The sequence below is a fragment of the Gopherus flavomarginatus genome, chromosome 2, assembly GCF_025201925.1.
Source record: "Gopherus flavomarginatus isolate rGopFla2 chromosome 2, rGopFla2.mat.asm, whole genome shotgun sequence".
NCBI lineage: Eukaryota > Metazoa > Chordata > Testudines > Testudinidae > Gopherus > Gopherus flavomarginatus.
In genome coordinates this window covers 107,005,550-107,026,930 of record NC_066618.1, presented here as the reverse complement: position 1 = coordinate 107,026,930, position 21,381 = coordinate 107,005,550, and the positions used below count along the sequence as shown (strand labels likewise).

At 42.7% G+C, this 21,381-nt stretch overlaps 1 protein-coding gene across 10 annotated transcripts in view; it reads right to left on the bottom strand.

Moving 5' to 3' along the window:
- Positions 1 to 21,381, bottom strand: part of IKZF1 (IKAROS family zinc finger 1) — a 96,627-nt gene that overhangs the window by 58,801 nt on the left and 16,445 nt on the right. For all 10 annotated transcript variants that reach the window (XM_050937721.1, XM_050937716.1, XM_050937711.1 and 7 more), the window contains exon 3: positions 15,316 to 15,429. In XM_050937721.1, coding sequence (XP_050793678.1) covers positions 15,316 to 15,429 — 114 coding nt within the window. The remainder of the gene's footprint in view (positions 1 to 15,315; positions 15,430 to 21,381) is intronic.

The window sequence follows — 21,381 nt, the reverse complement described above, 5'->3', positions numbered from 1 at the left end:
TTCTCTTGCTCCTAATGTATTTACAGAAGCTCTTTTTATTCTTTTTTATGTTCCTTGTTAGTTGTAACTCATTTGGGACTTTCTGATTTTGTCTCCACATGCTAGTGCTAGTCTTTTGTACTCATTGTTAGCCATGTGTGCATCTTTCCACTTTTTGCAGGATTCCTTCTGGATTTTTAGGTCATTAAAAAACTCCTGGGGGAGCCATATTGGCCCTTACTATTCTTCCTCATGGCATAGAAGAGTTGTAAGGAGGGGTTTGAAGGAGAGCAGTGAAGTGGCTTTATGGATGTTTATGCACAGTTCCTCCAAAGAATGAGGGACTGCACTGGGGAAAGCACAAAGGGGCTTGTTTGAAAATCTAAGAAGTGAACAATAGAGGCTGGCATCACTGGCCAACTGAAGGCAGGAGTATACCTTTCAAAACTAAATGAGAGATGATTGGTATAGTGGAGATAGCCATAAAGGGCCTTGAAAGTGAAGACAAGTAGCTTATGTTTGATGCAATAGAGAAAAGGGAGCCTGTGGATGGATGCAAAAAGAGGTGTGATATAATCAAAGTGACAATCTAGGAGAATGATCTTTACAGTAACATTCTGAACTGATATGAGCAGGGTAAGACTGTATTTGTCAAGGTCAGAGAAAAGGATGTTGCAGTAACCCAGTCGGTTTAGCTGAACAGGAACAAAGTACTCTTGTTCCGGAATACAAGTGTCCATACATGGAGTTATTCAGGAACAACTCTGTGTGTAGACAAACCCTAAGCCAGAAGCAACCCAGTTAGATTCTCAGAGCCCAGTGTGAGTGCTTGGGGGCTAGCCATTAGAAAACTATCTTTTTACTTGTAAATTAAGCAAATTTGACCTGGAAGTCACAGACAAAAATAGGGAACATCTATTATTACACAGTCACTTTTTCTTATAATAGCACTGCATTTTAAGGCTGTATTTTCACATGAGCCTTTGTGACTAGATACCTGACTCCCATTCACTTTCAGTGGGATTTGGCACCTAATTCCCTTAGGCTCCTTTGAAATTCTCAGTCATTATTATTATTTTTATAATATCACAGGAGGGCCCAGAGTCACGTTGTGCTAGGCGCTGTACAAACACACAGCAATAGTCCTTAACCTGGAGAGCTTGCCATCTAAATGGACAAAAGATGAGCCATCCATTTCTTCAAATTTTGACCACAAATGGAAACAGCGTTCCCAGCAAAGTCACTCTGAGCATGCACTCATGAATCTAAGAGTAAAATGTGTCTCTCACATGGTCCCAGAGGGAGACAGAGGAAAATGTTAAGAGTTTCATTTTCTCTGGCTCATCTTTTACATCAAACGAACGTGCAGTGCCTGTTAGTACTGCAGGAGCACAGCGCGCTGTGGGAAACCTTCCCAGCAGGTCTTGTGAAATTGCTTCTGCTGATGCAAATGTGCTATTTGCTAGAGCTACCCCTAGCTATCTGATGAACTCCCATCTTATGCCTGAATGTGAAAAACACAACCCACAGCCCAGAATGTGTGGATCACTCTGTTCTCAGGAAGTACGCAAGTAACATAAGTACTTACGCTCTGTTTCACTGGCGGGGGGTTAGGGGAGAAAGATCACACAGCAAACACCAGGTCTCACACAGGAAGGCTGGGGGTCTGCTTTTTGCTCAACTAGCCTAAGCTTTGTGAAGTGCTGTATTTTGCACCAACCTGTAGGTCCCCTGCATGTGTTGGAGGTGGTTCCTTAAATATCACACTCATTTTCTGGGACTGGAGAATAGAAACGTTGTTAACTACTACTGTTCAGAGTTGTTCTTTATTTTAATTGCTCTTTCATATTCAATTGCTCTATCTACACTGAAACGTCTCGTAGGTTATCAAGCTAGAAAGCATGCATCAGCTTTTAGTGGAAAGTATATATCAAACAGGAGATACAAGATATTGTATCTATTTTCTATGTGATTGTTTTTTCAACATGATACAGACATCCCTCTGTTCTGAGGAAAAGATGCCTCCAAAAGTACTAGTGTGCATTACTAAATTTGCTATCAGATGACAAAAAAGTAAAAAATTAGACTTAATGATCAAAAAAATTAGAGCTGAATATTCTGAACCAACCCTTTAAAGTTTCATTAACTTGCCCTTCTGTCTCTCATAGAGTCTCTACCTGATTGACACTCTAGGTAACTACTTTAAGAAATAAAGCACACACACCAGTCAGTGAGTTAGATTCTGAGTTTGTGTACACTTAGGGGATAATCCTGTTCCCACTGAAGTAAACTGCACAATTATCCTTCACTTCAGTTGGGTCCAGTACAGAAGTGTGGCACTGCTTCTGACGTAGGGCCGTATCTTGCCCTTCCACCCACAAACCCTACCTGTGGGAAGGAAACAGGGAAACTAAGTGCAGTGTCCACCTGGCACCAGGAAACTAAGTGCATTGTCCACCTACAGCTACTCTCTGGGGCCTTGGAGATGGCAAGGGCTAAACCTATGTAGTCATGGTATCCATGGAGAACTCTGTTCCCAATCCCTTGGATCCTAGGGAATCCTTGGGCTGTTCTTCAGGCTTCCACCTTCAACAGAACAGCTCCCTTGGGAGTCATGCCGCCATGGGATGCCCTCCATCCTCTAACTATGCAATAGATGCTGCAGAGAGGGCTCTCATGGCCTGGTTATCCCCTCACTTACACTACTATAACTTCACTGACTTTAACAGAGTCACTCACTCCTGATCTACACTAGTGTGAGTGAGAGGAGAATCAGGCCCTCAGAGTTAATGCTGCCATTAATGACTAACTTAAATCCATGCAGCAGAATATAGTTTTCAGAGGCAAGAAGAAAGGGGGACTTATGTGGGGGGGAGGTGGAAGGGGAGGACAGGGCGTGCAGCATCCTACGTTGATTTTGTTCCTTTCATTGTAAGACTTTTCTGGCCCATTTTATTTTCATACTCCCTTCTGCTGCTCACAGCACAGTGTTCATGGGCACACTGCATTTACACAACCTGTGAGAGATGCAATGAATACAAAACTAAAAACTAAACATATTCTCCCCAGCTCCTGCCCACTTCCCAACTGAAATTTACACTGCTAGCTTTGTCTGATTAGAAGGGATACTGTCAAATTAGCAGCAACTAATCTTTTCCTCTTCTGTGTTTGAAAAAATCTGCTTTATTTGTATTTATTTTGCAAAATGCATACTTCAGTGCTCTTTAAAAAATTGCTAGAAGCCCTGTCCTCAGGAGAAATCCTACACCAAAAAATCTGTGTATGTGTGATTTGATTTTAAATGTATATAATGTAGCCCTTTGTGTGTGTGTGTATTTACATATATTTACACAAACACGAATAGTGTTTCTATACATAAGTGTGCACACGAGAGAGAGAGAGAGACACAGAGAAAGAGAGAGAGAGAGTACTTATGAATGATGGAGTAACATACAGTGGTTGGTTGGGAAACACTGCTGTTTCAAGATTCCAGGAGGGCACCGTAAAAAACAAATAAAAAATAAATAAAGACGAGGATTTCTAAATTAAAAATATCTTGGCACTGGCCCTTGAATACCAAAGGCTCAAACTTGTATTATATAAATCAGTCTCTTTCATAGCATGGAGGGAGACCTGTTAATGTGTAATTACAGAACTAACAAAATGAGACATTTCCTGTACTGTTTTGCAAGGAGTAACAAATTCCAGTTAACACCACAATAAGCCCATGATAGGATACCAATTTCACTAGGATCTACATGCAACACTGTGGTAAGATTAAGCAAATGTGTTTATACCGTAGGTAATACCTCATTACCATTATTTATTCCAGGCCTCTGCATGTGATTGGCTCCAAAGTTACTGAAATCTCCTGTTAGTGCATTAACATTTGTTATATTTATTTCTACAGTTGTGTGTTCAAACAGGCAGCGACAAAACAAAACAGAGAAGTCCAATTCCCACTTCATTTTTAGGACAATGTTGCTCTAGACCTGCAGTACAAACATGCTCCAGCAATCCCTTTAGTTCAACAGCCCTTTTCTAATTCCAGCAAAGTGATATTTCAGTGATAAAATTGTTCAAATTCTGGGAGAAAGGCTCAGTCCCGGCTGAGAAAGGCTCAGAAAGGAAAGTGCAAGTGTCCTTGTGATACAGTAGTAGGAACTAACCATGGGGGAATCCTGCAGTGTTTAGTCAAAATTCCCATGCCAGCCACTGCTTCTTTGGCTTCCACTGGAAAGCTGAGTGAGCTGTGCACCCACAGTAACCAATGTATGGCAGAAGCATGAGCAGAGAAATGTGAGGAGGGAGGCCAGGGGGGTCTCAGATGAAGCAAAGTGATTGGCAGTTGGCTAGCTGAGGCCAAAAAGTGAGCAAGACTGGCCAAGGTGGGGCCATGGCCAATTCAGTGCATTCCCCAGGCAGCCTGCACCATCAAGGCTCGTATGAAACCCAGCTGCAAATCAAAACTGTTCTCCACAGCCAAATGTCTGCTCTCTCCCAAGTGTGAATCCTCTCAGGGCCCACCTACAGGCAGTAGGGTAGAAACCAGTCCACTGACCTCACAGTAAGAAGAGTAGGATTAGACCTATCAGTTTACTTTTAGTGGGGATCTCTTTACAGGCACAGGAAGAAAGAAATGCATGGTTCTTCTCTGGAAAGACTCTGTCATGAGGGCAGACTGAAAATTTGTTTACAAGCTGTTCCACCTCGCATTTAGCTGTGACGCTCAGAGTATCTTACCCAGACCTGAAGAAGAGTTTTCTGAGACTCAAAAGCTTGTCTTTCTCACCAACAGAAAATGGTCCAATAAAAGATATTACCTCAACCACCTTGTCTTTACAAAAAAGAGACTGTCCCATGTGAACAGAGCAGGATTAGTGATATTCCTTGGCTGGCAATGCTCATTTCAGTGCTAATGAAGACCTTCCGCTTTAATATCAACTCCTAATGCCAATTGCAAAGACTGAAACATATATCTACCACAGGAATTACATGCCCATAACCCTGTTCACACCACCCTGAGATGCAAATGTATCTTGAAAGGGAAAGGACGAGCATTTCACTCCCCAGGATTGTGCCAAGTTCACATCCATCCAAGTGGGGATGTTTGCTGCTCATTGCCTGTTACAAATACAGGATGATTTTAAATGATGAAATATGCACAATAAATATTTCCTCTTATATAAATTGCAACACATGCTGAAAGCACCTCCAAATTCACTTAAAACATACCTTTCAGTTCACTAGAAATTTCTGTTAGGTTATTCCCTCTAATTCTAATTTCTGTTAAAGCTCCTTTTTAAAAAAATAAATAAAAAGGAAGGCTCATCTCGTTTCACATAAAAGTCCAGAGCAAACAAGGTTACTGAAAACTTTGTAAAAGCAACTTCCTCAAAAGATGTATTTTCCAGGTCAGAAAAAAAGAGTAGAAAATTTGGCTTACAATTTAAGTTCTACTTACACGTTTTAGGGAGTACATGAGTCTCTTCTGCTTTTAAAACTCTTTGCTAGTTCACTTGGGAGAGTGGAAGAAAAATTCTGACTAAACTGGGGTGGGGGGCAGCACGGGAGAGGAGCAAAGGTGACAGTCAGCAACCAAAACTTGGATTTATTTAAACATCTCTGCTAAATAGGAAATTAATGGCAAGTTAGCTGTCTGCTTTATAAACAGAATTGTCTACATGTCCAGGGTAACATTTTCAAAAGTTCCGAAGACCTAGATTCTCAAAGGTATTTAGGTGCCTAACTCTGAGTGATTCCAATGGGAGCTAGATACCTAAATACCTTTGAGAATCTGGGCCTACGTGACTTAGGAGCCTATATCTGATTTTCAAAAATTGTAGGCACCTAAATCTCATTGATTTCAATAGGAGTTAGGCCACTAGGCACTTCTGAATATCCCATTCGGCATCTTTAGGCATCTTAATTTTAAATACCTTTAAAATTTGGTCCTTAGTCACTTTTGAAAATGGTATCCCTAACTTAAAAATGTAAACGAAACAAGGAAATAGCAGCAAACTGAAAAAAAAATTGAGTATTATCTTGATATTTAGTTTTCCCACACATGCATCTTTACAACATAAAATTCTGCCCTTGTGGGTAGAAGTGGCAGGGGGAAGCCTGTAACGGTATGTAGAGCATGTGCAGCTTTTTATTTCCTGCTTCTTCATCTTCTATCTTATTCATTCCAGAGTGTATATAACTGAGGTCAGAGCTGGACTTTCTACAAGTTGTTTCCTGAAGCCATGACTCTGGTGAACAGGTTCCTTTTAGCTCACAAGTCAACTGCCTGTTCTCTTCACCCTATTTCTATAAATAAAAGACTCACAAGTTTGCAATGAAAAGAGCAAAAGGTGTGCTGCTGGGAATTCAACCTTCTGCATTCGGTGCACAATTTCCCTAGAGGGATCCATTTTGATTAGGGTTGGAGAGGACTTCAATTAACAGAACTGGAAAGATCCAGGGACACATCTCTGTCCCACTGAACTCAGTGAGCTTTTGTTACAGACTTTATTGGATCAAGAATTTAGAAAAGGAAACTGGAATAAATAAATTAGCTTTTCTTTTGCCCTTTCTTGATCAGAGATTTAAGGCCTGCGTACACTATGGAAATTTGCACTGGTGCAGTTACACTGACATCATGCACTGGTGCAAACCACTAATGTAGACACACTGCCCTGGAGCAACTTATTGTAGTACTGGTGCAAGTGCAAGCTCCATTTTGCGTTGGTACAGCACATCTACATTAGGGGTTTGCATCAGTGCAACTACACCACTGCCAATGCCCCTAATGTACACAAGCACTAAAGGTCAGATTTTCAAAGGTATTCAGGCCCCTAAAGAACAGCCAAACACCTAGGGGGAGTCTCAAAAGCAATTGTACTTAGGTGCCTAGGCACTTTTGTAAATCCCACTAGGCACCTATCTGAACTTTTAGGGGCCTGAGTACCTTTGAAAAATGGCCCTAAATTATGTAGTGGTAGCCCAAGTTACATGTGTGACAAGAGGATAATATGCCACTAGAAAAAGCAGAGTGATCAGTTAGATCCAAACCTCAGGCAACAGTTGCTCTTTGCATCATGGCTTAGACCAATCATCTTCTGGCTTTGACTACAACCCTACAGCATGCTCAGGTTTAGTCAGAACTTGCACATGCGAGAGAGCGAGTCTGAGCCAAATGGTAAACAACAAATAATAAATGTAAAAGTGTGTGGACCTGAGACCCATCCAAACTCTCTATACACAGTCATTCCCTTAAAATAACCTGAGGTTTAGCAAGCTACTGTCACAAAGGTCCTCCCCAGTCTAAAATCTACTCCCCCACATCCAGCAAAAGCCCTACTTGTCTGAGCTCTGCTGCAGCCATGGCTGAGATCCTGCTAGATAATTTTAACTCCCCACCTAGAATGGAGCTTATCAGAGCAGAAGAGATGTGCTTCATAGATAAAAAAACAACTTCCTTTAACCGTAGATTAGATCAGCAGGCTCAGTATCCGTACTTAAAAGCCACACAGCTAAGCACCCTGCTTGTCTCCAGTTTGCCAAAGCTCACTGCTTGCTTAGGTCTTGTCTACACTACAAAGTTTTGATGGCAAAAGTTATGCTGCTTTAAAGTGTGTTAATTAAAACTGCTGTTGCATGGCCACACTAGCTCCCTGTGTTGGCAGAACACATTCACACTAGCAGCTCTTGCATCCACACAGAGAGTAGTGCACTATGGTAGCTATCCCACTGTGCAACTGGCCAGGGGGTGCTTTGGGAAGGGTTTGCAAATGCCTCATAGGGTAGGTACAGCGTCACATGATGTAGGTTTTTCATTCCCATCGTTTCAGAGGCATCCTAGTAGACTGTCAGCCCCTTTTTCAACTGAAAGGGGGTTGGAGGAGGGAAAGAAGAGTGGTGTGTCTGGTGCAAAGGAGACAGCAGGCTGACCGGCCTCTGCTGAGGTAGGGGGAGGGGACCCCCCAAGTCAGCCCCCAGCTCCGCTCTGCACAGCAGTCTCTCCAGAAGCAGCCTCCTCTGCCTGCCAATGGTTCTGTGATTCCCTCCGAGTTCTCCCACAGCCTCCTCAGCTGCAGGGAGCAGCATCCTGAGAAACTCTGTGAGCTCTCCATGCTGAGGAATGTCAAAGCAGCACAGCAATGTCTCCTGTCCCCACTCCCTACCGCCTGCTACTGCGTTTTTAGTGCAGTGCTGAAGAGGAGCATTCCACATTAATGATTTTCAATTTGTTCCCCAAACAGAGCAGGATGCTCAGCTGTCAGATACTTCCCTGAGCTTTGAAAGGGTGGGGAGGGGCATGCCTGCAGGGCAGCAGTGATCGAAAAAGTGAGCAGAGCAGTCAGAGCAGGCATTGTGGGATACTGGTGGAAGCCAGTTATGTCAACAAAACACACAGCAGTGTTTACACTGACGCTTTGTTGCTTTAACTTGCTGCAAAAAGCTTTATGCCTCTCATTGAGGTGGTTTTATTTTACCACCAAAAGTAGCTTAGCAGTGTGTACACCTCCCTTGTTTTGTTGGCAAAAGGCAGCTTTTACAGACAAAACTTTGCAGTATACACAAGGCCTTACTTTCCACTGTGAAGAAATAACACTGGGACAGTTTTGTTTTTTCCCTGGCATAGCAATGACATTTACTAGTGGACATTTGCACTGCCCTCAGCAATGCTTGGGTACCCTTAAAATGGCGTCAGATCTACAAATTACACAATTTGGGCATTCCCACCCATAATGTTGTTGTGTTTTGGGTAGAGAAGACATTCCTCCACTTAAAGGATAAAGCATGAAAAAGCTGCTTGTAGAGTGTAACACCCATTGCCCCAAAGTATTATCTTATTTAGGATAACTTCTGGTCTCAATGAAGTACTTGAAGTCAAGTGATTATACCCAAGAGCAGAATTTGACACAGGTTTTATCGTAGGTTTCAGGCTTACCTTCCACAGTGCCCTGTGTTAAAGTATTTTATGATAGGGGCGTGGCAGTGACCCATATGATTAGACTACCTAACATTTGCCATTATAAACAATTCTTACAACTTTCTTTTGAGAAGCTGTCATGCCATTATTTTTAGCAGGCCTTTTAAATGCATCAGGGATATAATTCTGGGTTCAAGGAACTATCTTTCACTGGCCTCATGGAAAACTGTTCCTATTTGTCTGCATTTATAAGCTGCTGAAAATAACCATCATCTGTGTTGCACAGCTTGTTTTCAGCAGCATGGCAAAATCCTTCAATATTCCATTAGCCCTCCACATCCATCATCTTAGTGCCTCACTTCAGCAGTCCATATAAATATATGTGTAGTGCACCGTCTCATTCTATCCAATGGGCAAATAGAATTTTTGCCAGGCTGATGTATAAACGATGCATCACATACACCCTTCCCCCAACTTCTGTGGTAATGATATTTGTGTGATTTATCATGCACCTTTAACAGTCCTTTTTGCACTCTGCCCACTAATTCTTCTGCATCCTATTTACTCTAACAGAGAAAAACCCTGAGCTGTTTCATTCAGCCATATTTTTTAAAAGAACAACCTCCACAAAAATATTTCCTACTTTCCTCTCAAATGTGGAATTTCCCACAAAATCATACTGGCCAGGGTCCAACTGCAGGCAATATTCAGAGCTGCACTAGTGACAGTTTTAAGATCCACTATCTCATGACTCCTCAATGGAAGCTTTAGCCTATATGTGAGGGGAGATTCCCAGCTTCCCTATTTTAAAAAGTTTCTAAAACATATTGGTTATAATTTTTTTTCACTCCGTCAGAAACCTCTTCAGCTGGATTCATGATACTGCAGAAATCCGGCTTTATTGTGAGGATTTAATAGAGAACTTCCAATACAAACATGCAAGTTTCCCCAAAACATTTCTAAAGTAGTTTTTCAGTCACATCTTTGGTGCCTACAGAATACATGAGTTTTTACCAGCACTTATTCAGGATGTTTCACGTAACTCCCTCAGCACTTTTCCAGTCATGTGAACAACATGGACATCCCAAACTGATGAAAGTGAACCCTTTAAGCCACACTCTAGCTTTATATTCACTCTCTTTCTCTCTGAGATTTTACACACACAAGTATTTTATTATACATACACAGAACGCACCCTTGTTGGCCACCAAAGTCCAACTGGATGAGACAGATTGGGTGACCGTAAAGAGTTTAGTTCTGTTGCCCTCCTATATGCTTAATAGTTTGGGGCCCACAGTTCCACTGTCAAAATAGCAATTAACTGGACAGAGTAATATGGACTTATCGCAACAATCTAGGGTGATGCACTTCCCCTTTTGTTTTCCTGCTTTGTCTCCCTCTTTTTCAGCAGACGTCTCTCACTTTTTCTCTGCCTGCACTCACCTAGTTGTGAGTTGCCACACAACTATTTTAAAGTTGACCTGTAGTAGGTGGCACCTTCAGGCACCTGTGTACCCTGGTATCTTCTTTCCAGGTGCTGGAGTGCTTTAGGAGAAATAAAAGACTATGGTATCTAGGAGTGAGAAGCCTAGTATGCACCAGATCTAAGAAGACAGTAATACAAGTGACACCTTCTCTGAATCACCAAGACACATGGACTAAAGGGTCCTAGGGATGTGTTGGAGTCCCAACGATGCCAGGTGCTGAGGTTCAGTAACTGAGCAGGTTCCTACTGAAAATTAGGTGTGTGGGAGGGAGGTAACATCAGCCCTTTACCAAACTCAAATTAGAGGAGAGAGGAACCAATATTGCTCTTCCCTTCCCCTTCATGCCCTCCCCCCATGCTATATTTTTTAAATGGGTTGAGAAAACTGACTGGAGTTTTTAGTTTACAGTAAAAGCCATCATGCCTTGGGTTAAAAGAGTGATTTCTCCCTCCCCCCACCCTGTGACCCCTAAAACCTGTGACTTTGGGCATTTTACCTCACAGTCTGTCCACATTTCAACACGTGGGGGAGGAGCTTTCCCCATTCACTCTGGGAAGGAAGAATGGTCCTGTGGTCTAAAAATTCCAAGCCCATAGCAATCACTTGCTACTGGGCTGGTGGCCACTTTTACCTTTCGTTTACAAAGCCACTGGTTCTCTTCACTGCCCCCATTCAATTCTGAAATGAATGTTTAAAGCAGCTGCTGTGAGTAAGCAATATGGATACCCACTGTTAGTAGGCAGCTATAGTTTCAGAAAATTTGTGAGCCCTGGGCCCACAATTTCGTTTCTGAGGCCTCATCTAAGCTTGAAATTTGCCTCACATTTCAGCCATCAGTGGCCAGCCATTGATGTAGGCACACTTATGTAAACTCAAATGTAGGCAAAGGAAGCTTCTATTTGCACGGGTGGAAACGAAGGCAAGTTACACCAATGCAAATGGGGGATTTACTAGTCTATTCTAGGGGTTTGCATATCAGTGGCTCGCCACAGATGGCTTAAAATCAGGGCAAATTCTCAGGGTGAGAAGATCTTAAACTGTAACTGCCTATCAAATGCAAGGAGCTCAGCAGTGATGATTCACAGCAGCTGCTCTAAATGTTTATTACAAACCCTGAATGAGAGCAGTGAGAATGGGAACCGAATATTCCAGGTCAGCTTTTTAATTAACAGTTAAACATGGGAAGTAGGACTATGCATCTATGCAAGGTTATAAAACACTGAAGGGGGGGATTTTCAAAAGTGCCCAAGGCCCAGATCCTCAAACTTCCATTGAAGTTAGGAGCCTAAATATCTTTCAGAATCTGGGCCTTGTGTGACTTAACACAAGTCAGTGGCTTTCTGTGGAACTTGTGTTCCTAAGTCATTTAGGCACTTTTAAAAATATCACTTGTGGTTTCTAGGAGTAAAGATCCTGAAACTCAGAGTAGGTGGGTCTGGGTGAGCAGAGCAAAAAGAAAAGAAAAACGGTTATAAGTGCCAGATCAGAACAAGAAGGAAATCTAGGGTGGAGAAGAAAGGCAGGAAGGAGATTTGGTACACTGAGCAGCAGAAGTAGAGGTTGAAGGAGGAAGCTATTCAACCTCAAAGTGATCCAGGAGTTAGATGGTAAAGAAGTTGGCAAGCTGATCAGGGAATTACTTAAATTATGTCCCCTGACCCTCTTTATTGGTGCTTTGCTCTGCTGGTTTAGAGTATTCTCAGAAGCCAGTGACGAGTTTACTTATGAGCTCTGATAATACACAGAGATAATACATCTGATAGAAGTATAGAAAAACTCCTTTAATGTGCAATGTAAGGCGTTTCTACACTTCTGTGCCACTGTCACAGTGGTAACAGGTTCTTCTCCTAGCTGTCCAGCAAGTTATATGGCCCAAACATTGTAGTATCTCTACTATTGCATTCATTAAACCTTGGCTGCCATTAAACTTTTTCTGGATAGGGGAGCCACCTTATCAAACCAAAATACCTCTGGAAGCCATATTTCACTGACTACGTAAAAATGCATGCTGCACACCAAGCCTTGCTAATGGGAGATGGAAGTCATGTATTTAACTCTGACAAAGATGGAATGATAAACAAAATGCCTACCTGTTCAACTGGAGGGACCCTATAACATGCACTGATAAGTATTATGAAGGCAGAATTACGAACCCCATCTTTACTTTAAAAAAAAAAAAAAGAAAGGTAGCAAGCAGATGCATGTATTATACTCCACACAGCACTACGTTTGTGTGGAATATGGGGTAGTTATTACGAAATTGAGGCCTTTTAATCAGGAGAATATAATTTTCAAAGAAAAACTATGATTAGCTCCGGGAGAAAAGAGTATTAGAAAGGATGAAAGCAAATCCATTTCTGGGGTCTAGAGAAATACATGTTGGATCCTATTCTATGAAATAAGTGTTGGATTCAGCGGCTATAATGAATAGCGCCCAGAGAGCAGAGTACTGCAAATTGTCTTTGTTGTTATATAGGACAGTGCATCTCTTCCTTGCAAGAAAGTAATCCCTGTTACCCAAGAAGCCATGGATGGTACATGAGGGTCTTTCAGCAGCTGTAGAAAGATATGCTGCAGTCAAGATGATGAAGACCTGTTTTACCATTGGGATCCTATGAGGACAAGAGATATATTTCATTGTACGGGGAAACCCAAGAACAATGTATTTGTTTTATAAAAACTCCCTGTAGATATGTACTACTTTGCAATCTCACTACAGGTGTGCTGAGAAGCCTATAGGAAAACTGCACCACCAGCAAAGGTGGGTTTCAGTATGGCCCATTTTGCATAATCTGTGTGCGGTTAAATAAAATTGATGTAATCAAAATATTGGCTGTTTTAAAAATTATCTATATTCACCAGTTATTTGATTAGGCGGTTTTAAGTCAAGATTTGAATATGTAGTAATGGCAGGTTATTGTGGGAGAGTGATAGGTTCAGTTTACTGAGCATGTTAACAAAGATATAAAGGCCAACGTTTTCAAAAACAGGTGCCTAAAGTTAGACTCCTAAATTCATAAGTGGACTGATTTTCAAAACTACTGAGTGTAACACTGACAGACCCCAGTCGTCGGCAAGCGGAACTGAACCTGGGACCTCAGGAGCTTAATACATGAGCCTCTACTGCATGAGCTAAAAGCTATATTGCTCTTTGCTAAGGCTGTAGAGCAAACTCATTAATCTCTCTTTAAGTGGCCTTGGTGCCACTAGATGGAACAGAACACCACGGCAGGAGCTGCATGGGTTACACTGAGCACCTGTACTTTTTTTTTTCTTTTTAAAGAGTCAGACCACTTATTTTAGGTGCCTAATTACAGCTTTAGGAGCCTAATTTTATGCTCCAACTTTTGAGAATATTTGCTTAAGCGCTGAACAAAATCAAGACTCCCAAGGCAGTATTGGGCTGGTGGTTCTATTCACTGCTCTGCCCCTGCCCTACGTGATCAGTTTGGATGAGCCATTTCCCCTTTTTGTGACTCCTCTTCCCCTCCCATCCTTTGTGTGTCTTCTCTGTTCAGAGTATAAACTCTTCAGGGCAGGGACCCTCTCAATCTTTTGTTTATATAGTCTCTTGCACAATGGGGCCCCATCTCTACTGGGGCCTCTAACTGCTACCACAAAATAAACCCTTCTCCTGGCACCTCTGTTTATCCAAACATCAATGGAATTTTACTAACTCCCAGCGCTGGCAACAGGCAAGAAGGGCATATTAATATTTATTGCCTCTTCCTAAGGAAAGGGACATTTCAGTCTTTCCTGGTATTAATCTCAGATCTGGAAGACAGAGGAAATGTTGATTCTATGGCTTTGTAAATTCCTTCTGAGTTGGCCTCCCTAGTGGAGACAAGCAGCAGCACAGGTATATTTGAATATTTTTCTCTACCAGAGTAAACATAGGCACATACGTGTGTCAGGCAGCAACAGACCCAATCCTTCACACTGGGCTGTGAGTTAATGATTCTGCGCTTGTCTACACACTGCATTAGTCCACAACAGACAGGTGTAAATTCCAGTGTGCATTAGCATGTTGCACACTAACTGTAAACTCTGTTGGCGTGCACTAAAACTTCCCTAGTGTATGTTAACACAGCTCCATTCCGAACAGTACCACATTAATGAACAGTGGAGGACTTTTAGTGCATGCCAGGAGGGTCCACATGGGCCAGTTAGTGCTCATCACACTAGTGCTCATTAGAATTGACACCTGTCTTGGGTGGATTAAAGGGCGAAGCAAACAAGCTCTTAGTCTAAGAAGAAGTATCAGCACTTTGCAAATCAGTTCTGGTTCATGATTAGCTGTAAACTAATGGATCTGGCCATTTTGCAGATTACACAGGAAAGAGAAATTCAAGTGATTTTCAGGGTATGCACAATAAAAACAGTAAGCGTCATTGCAGAGCAGTCTGTAAAAAGGTTGGACATACATAGCCAAAGAATTTGCAAGTTATGAGCAAACCGTATGCTATAATGTGAAATGTTTGAAGAAATCCACCAAGCACAGAGCTAACGTGCTCATGGCCAAGCTAATCTTCAGATCAGAAAACTGAATGTTCCACATGTTAACATAATTGGAGTAGCTTTATTTTGCCTTGGAACCACGCACTTCATAATCTATTACCGATCCCTACAGCAGAACAGTTTCCTATGCAGAACGAGAAGGGTTTCATCTCCTTGAGGGAGATGCATCCAACCAGTCATGCTTTAGAAACTAGACAAATGGCAGGATCTTTCTAGTTCTGCTGGCCTGCTGACTGCATTCCCCTAGGTGATGGCTGGGGGGAAAGCACTGAACAACCTCTTTGAATTACCATCTGCTAAAGGCGATGAAGAGACTCAAGACTTCCTAGTATAACAGTCAACTATAGAGTGTTTTGTTTAATACTACTATGGTGACTAATATTTCTAAACACAGCAGACCAACCATCTTACCCAAAACTCTGTCATTCTTCTGCTGTCCTCCTGTACTGGTTGAAAGGTCTTCTGGTACAGGCATGGGCTCATCTGCATCATCTGGGACATCACTTATTGGAGGACTTTCTTTTCCTAGTCACAGAAGAATAAATAATAACGTAAGATTAATAATATTGGGTGGAATAGATAAAACACTTACCAGGGACCCTAGCCTGCTATCCTCTTGCATGAAAAGCTCCTGCTGCAGTGACAGTTATATGCCTGGAAGAACATCCCTGCTAGATTTACTTTATCCAGAACATCAAGGGACTGACTTCCTACTTTTTTCTCTGGATGCTACATGAAGATAAGCAGATTTTTGCTCTGGTGCTAGCACTTATGAACAGCAAAACTATACTGACAAATTGTCTGAATGCTCTAAAAGCTCTACTCACAAATGACTAGAGTCTACAGCAGGGGTGGGCACATTGGGGTATGGAAAGTGTATGGCGGGCCATGAATGCTCACGAAATTGGTAGGACTGAGGGATAGGGGTGAGGCCTCTGGCTAGGGTGCAGGCTCTGGGGTGGTGCCAGAAACGAGGAGTTCAGGGTATGGGGGGGGGGTGGCCTCTGGGTTAGGGTGGGGGGGGGTAAGGGCTCTGGGGTGGGGCTGGGGATGAGGGTTTCGGGTGCAGGAGGTGGCTCCAGGCTTGGACTGAGGGGTTCAGAGGGCAGGAGGGAGATCAGGGCTGGGGCATGGGGTTGGGGTACATGGGAGGGATGTGAGGGCTCCAGCTGGGGGTGTGGACTCTGGGGTGTGGCCGGGGATGAGGGGTTTGGGGTGCAGGAGGGTGCTCTGGGCTGGGACCAATGGGATCAGAGGGCAGGAGGGGGATCAGGGATGGGGCAGGCTGTTGGGGCACCGGAGGCGGGAGGATGAGGGCTCTGACTGGGGGGTGCAGGCTCTGGGGTGGGGCTGGGGATGAGGGTCTTGGGGTACAAGAGAGGGATCTGGGCTGGGATTGAGGGGTTCAGAAGGCAGGAGGGGGACCAGGGCTGTGGCAGGGGACTGGGGTGCGGGGTTGGGCTCAGGGGTGCAGGCTCTGGGCGGCGCTTACCACAAGCAGCTCTTGGAAGCATGTCCCCCCTCCGGCTCCAAGGAGCACCCGGGGGCTCTGCACGCTGCCCCGTCAGCAGGTGCCACCCCTGCAGCTCCCATTGGCTGTGAACCACAGCCAACGGGAGCTGCGGAAGGAGCAGCGCCTACCGATGCGGCAGCGTGCAGAGCAGCCAGGCCACGCCTCCATGTACTACACTGGGGCCGGAGGGGGTCAAGCTGGGGGAGGGGAGGGGTCATGCTGGCTGGAGTGCCGGAGCAGGACAAACCCCTGACCCTGCTCCCCAGCTGGAGATGAGGGAAGGATTAAATGGTCTGCCAGGCTGGATATGGGCCACAGTCTGCCCACTCTGGTCTACAGGATGGCTTCACTCTTCGCCACAGTTCTCACTGGCTGACTCACAACAAAGGCTTAAAAATGGTTTGACCCTACAAGATGCTTAGTTCCCTCATCTCCCAGTGACTTCTGTCGCTCAGCACCTTGCATGGTTTGGCTTCCCAGTACACTGCTGCCAAAATCAAGCACAACTCAACATGGTACTGCTTTGTGTTTTGTGATCTCTCATTAGCAAAGTGAAACAACCCAATAGCTTGAATACAAGCTTTTTGCTGTATAAACAAACCAGGTTCCATCGCAATTTTTTTAAATTAAAAAGGTAACATTTCAGTTCCAAATGTAAAACGTTTCAGAAAATAATTCCACTCCTAATTACTGCACTATGACAGATGGGGAGGTTTCCTGTGTTAATTTTCATTCTCTGTGGGTACAACACTGTTGTCTAGTACTACAGCATGCGTTATCCTGCCAAGAGGCCCTCTTACAATGGCTTTAAACACTATGGGTCAAATTCAGGCCTGGTGCCACTATACTGTAGCCAATGGAGTTATCTAGGAGATTAATTTAGACCACCATTATTAAAAGACAATTCTTTTATCAAACAATAAAGATTGAGATAGACAATGGGCTGGATTCTGATCTCATTGATGCCGGAATAACACCACTAACTTTACTGAGGGCCTTTTATGAAGATCATCCACAAGTGTTTGAAGATGGTATAGAAATGAAAGTGCTGCTAAGGACTTTGTGGCTACGTAACTAGGTATAAGGGGATTAAATTTAAAAAGGGAAAAGAAAGAAGTTGACTTAATTTCTTACTGATGAATTTATCAGATTGTACAACAGTCTCCCAAGGGAAGCTGCAGGAGCAGCGTCAGATGAATCATTTAAAACTACAGTGGACAAAGAACTTCAAGATAAACTGTAGGGACTAATCCACGCACTGGCAGGACAGACTATATGGGTTAAAATGGCTTTCACATCTCTAACTTCTATGGTATTTTCATAAAGAGACAAATAATACTGACTAGATATGGATGTCCAGCTGAAGATGGGTTGAGTGAGGGAAAAGAAGAGCATGAACTCAGAGCAAAAAAGGACAAAGCAGGAAGTACGCTGATTAAAATGTTGTTTTGATTATTATTTGCTCAGCGGCTTTGTGCAGCTAGCCCTGTAATTTCCTTCACTACTTTATAGGCTTTAAGGAACTTAAGACTTGCCAACAACTTTTTCACGGCAAATCACAACTTGCCAAGCCCTTAGATGCATCTTACAGAGAGTGGGGTAATATGGTTTAAACATTTGAGCTATTTAAGAAAAGAAGAAGAAACTCATGGGTGAGGGTCATTCCCAATCAGAACAAGTTTCCCTAATCTTAGACTTTTCTTGGCAAAATGGCTTAAAAATAAATAAATCAAAAGCCACTTGCAAGTTTCAAGGCCCTATTGTGCTCTCCATTATCCCAGTTAAAGCCCACATACTTACTCTAGATTTGGGAGAAAAGCGATCATAAAAATTATCAGGCTTGTGTTTCTCAAGACCAGTTTAAATAGGTAACTGCATACCACATGGAATAGCAAGCACAAATCAGAACTGTATTCCTCCCCAAAGTTAGGCATCTTACCTCCACATCTTTAAAGGAAGGTCAAGCACTTTGGCAGCTTACTGTAAATAACCAGGTTTGCCAGATGAATATGGATTGCTGCTTGTTTAGTTTTACTGAAGAATGGGGTCAGATACCCAACTGGTGCAAATCAGTAGACTTCAGTGGAGCTGATTTACACAAGCTGAAGATCGAACACACTACTTTGTCTGAGGAAACTCCACTTTGCAAACTTGGCTTTAATAACTCTTGCCATAGAAGCTTGGGATTTCTTCCCACCGCACATGATAGCACAATCCTTGTATAAGAAAACACTGGGTAAAAATAATAGTTTTAGAATAGCTATGTTTGGGGAGCTTTTTCTTTTGGATTCCAGAGCATGATATTCTTATTTCATGCCTTAACTACATCTAAATTGTTACACTCTGATAAATTCATTACTGCATGGCAATCTTACAGATATGCAATCTTGCTAACATTTCTTGCAGATGAATTTAAAAATGGAAAGGGGGAAAAGAAACAGTTCTCCATTTAATTTCTTACAGGCATGTCCAGAATAACAACAGATGTAAGGGATGCGATTTTAAAGCTAGTAGTGAGCACTGGGACCATTTGTTAAATTGTCACAAAATCATAGAAGTCTCACACATTCACTCCACTTTTATACATAGTTTTGCTCAAAGTGTGTGAAACACACACACACACAGCAGTCTAGCATCTAGGTGTAAATTTTGTATTTTTAAAACAGCCTTAAAACATACCCTTGTTTATAAAAAGCTTTAGAGGGAAAGCACAGGACTGCTGGGAAATCTGAATTCTATTCCTGGCTTTGCCACTGAGCCATTGGGTGACCTTGGGTAAGTCACTTAAGCCAAAAATTTTAAACTTGGATGCCTAAAATCAAGCACCCAAATCCATATTTAGGCTCTCCAAATAGGGTCTCAAATGCCTAACCCCTGACACATGTGAGAGAATTGCAGCATTAGGGCCCAACCCTGCAGATTGTTTATTTTGCAAACTGAAGGCCCTCAACATCTTTGTACTTCAGTTTCTCCATCTGTATCATGGGAATGAAAGCACTGACTACCAAACAGGAGTTTGGGGAAACTTACGGAACCAATCCAAGAATGTTCCAAGCATTTTTTACTCCCAGTGAAGCCAACGAGCACCGAGCTGCTTCAGCATCTCCACAGAATTTTTTGATACCACCGAGGTTCAGGCCAGAAAGGTGCTTTAGAAGCACTCAGTCTTATTAAAAGTAAGACAGTAAATGTTTTCTTTTAGAAATACTGGACCTTTACTTTTCTAGAAACTAATATTAGCTAAAGGCTTCTGAAGCTTTAGGGTTATTTTGAGTGATAACTCTATGGTCACTTACATAGTAATGCAAGAAGAAAGAAACAAGATTATCTTGACTGAAGACTAGAAACCTAATTCTCCTTTTACTTATGTTATTTTTAAACTGGTATAAAGTCACTAAGATTGATGAAATTTCTCCCAGTTTACACTGGCTTAAGAAGAGAATCAGACACAATGACTGGAACTAAATGCAGCTAAGCTGATTTACACCAGCTGAGGCTCTAGCCTGCCACGTTGGAAGCAAAACCTTTTTCCCTGTTTTCTCATCAACTGGCAAAAGTGGAGAACTACAAATAGTGGTTCCTTGGGGAGATCTTTGTGTGATAGTGGTGAAAACATTCTCACTGGTCTTTCATTCTCCCTCAACTGTTAGACCCAATCTAGAACTGAAAAAAAAAAACCAGCAGGATAAGCACTGCTGGTTAAGTGAGATATTATCTGTGTTTTCTGATTCTCTTGTACGGGCACCGGATACTGTTTGGTTAAATGTATGTCAGCTCTCTCTTCATTTCAGAACTGCAACTGCTTGCCTCATGAAATATCACTTTCAGGAGAAAAAAGGGTGAACTCTGAGCTTATCATAGAGGATTTTGGTTCCTTTAGGAACTAGCAGTGACCGAATTCCAAGAAGTGGGAACATTCGTGTTGCAAACACAAAGGGCCTGACTCTGATCTCACTTATGCCCATTTTATGCTGTGTTGGCCTGATTCTCCACTGACACACCTTGTGTCCGTTACAGCTCTGCAATTAAATGGCTTCCAAGTACTACCATTCTGATTTGACAGGGTTCTTACACCTACTTTACAAGGTATGAATAACTATATCAAACGAAAGGCAGTGGCACATCTAGCCCATTGGCTCAGATTCTACAGTGGGGCTGAGGAGCACTAGGCACAGTGCAGGAGAAGAGTACCATGGTAATTTACAGCTGCAGTTATGACCCCCTCAGTCCTAGGGCTGTACAACTGCCAAGCTCGTCCCCAACATATTACAGCAGCCTTGTCCTGCAATTATGTCCCTGGAAGCATACGGCATGCCCAATAGGGCATGATTCCCTTCATCTCATGCCTACTGGCCAGCAGAGCTGGCCAAACTTATGGGAAGGAAATAAGTAGCACCCCTTAGAGGGGTGTAAGCAGCATGCAACTGCTCCTGTGATCTCCAGAGAGCATTCTGACCACCCCCCAAGCTGTTCTTTATGGCATGAAAACTAGACCATGCTACTGTACGCAGCATCACATACACAATAATATCAGATCGAAAAATAAGGTATTGAAATGATTTATTGAATCAGCAGTTGACCTGTCGATGATGTCACCACCACCATCAGAATACTTTACCTGTATTAATGAGGGCTCAGTCAAGTACTTGCGGGGGTTAATCCAGTAGGCTGTTGCCTTTGGAATACCCCGTGCACACACAGCTCAGATCACAAATGAAAGCAAGTGTAAGTTATTCTGTGGTCATTTGATCACATCACCAACATAACTAACTGTTCAGCAGAACTGACAGTCTCTGCTCCAACAGAGCCCAAGAGTAAAAGATTAATGGGTCACTGGCACAGCAGACTGGAGAGGTTTATGCAGGGCATTTGCTGCTGGCAGATTATATCAAGGAGCTAGAATTCACCTCAGAGTTCACTTTTTTTGAGAAAGGAAAATCACCACCATAGAATCTTACTCATTG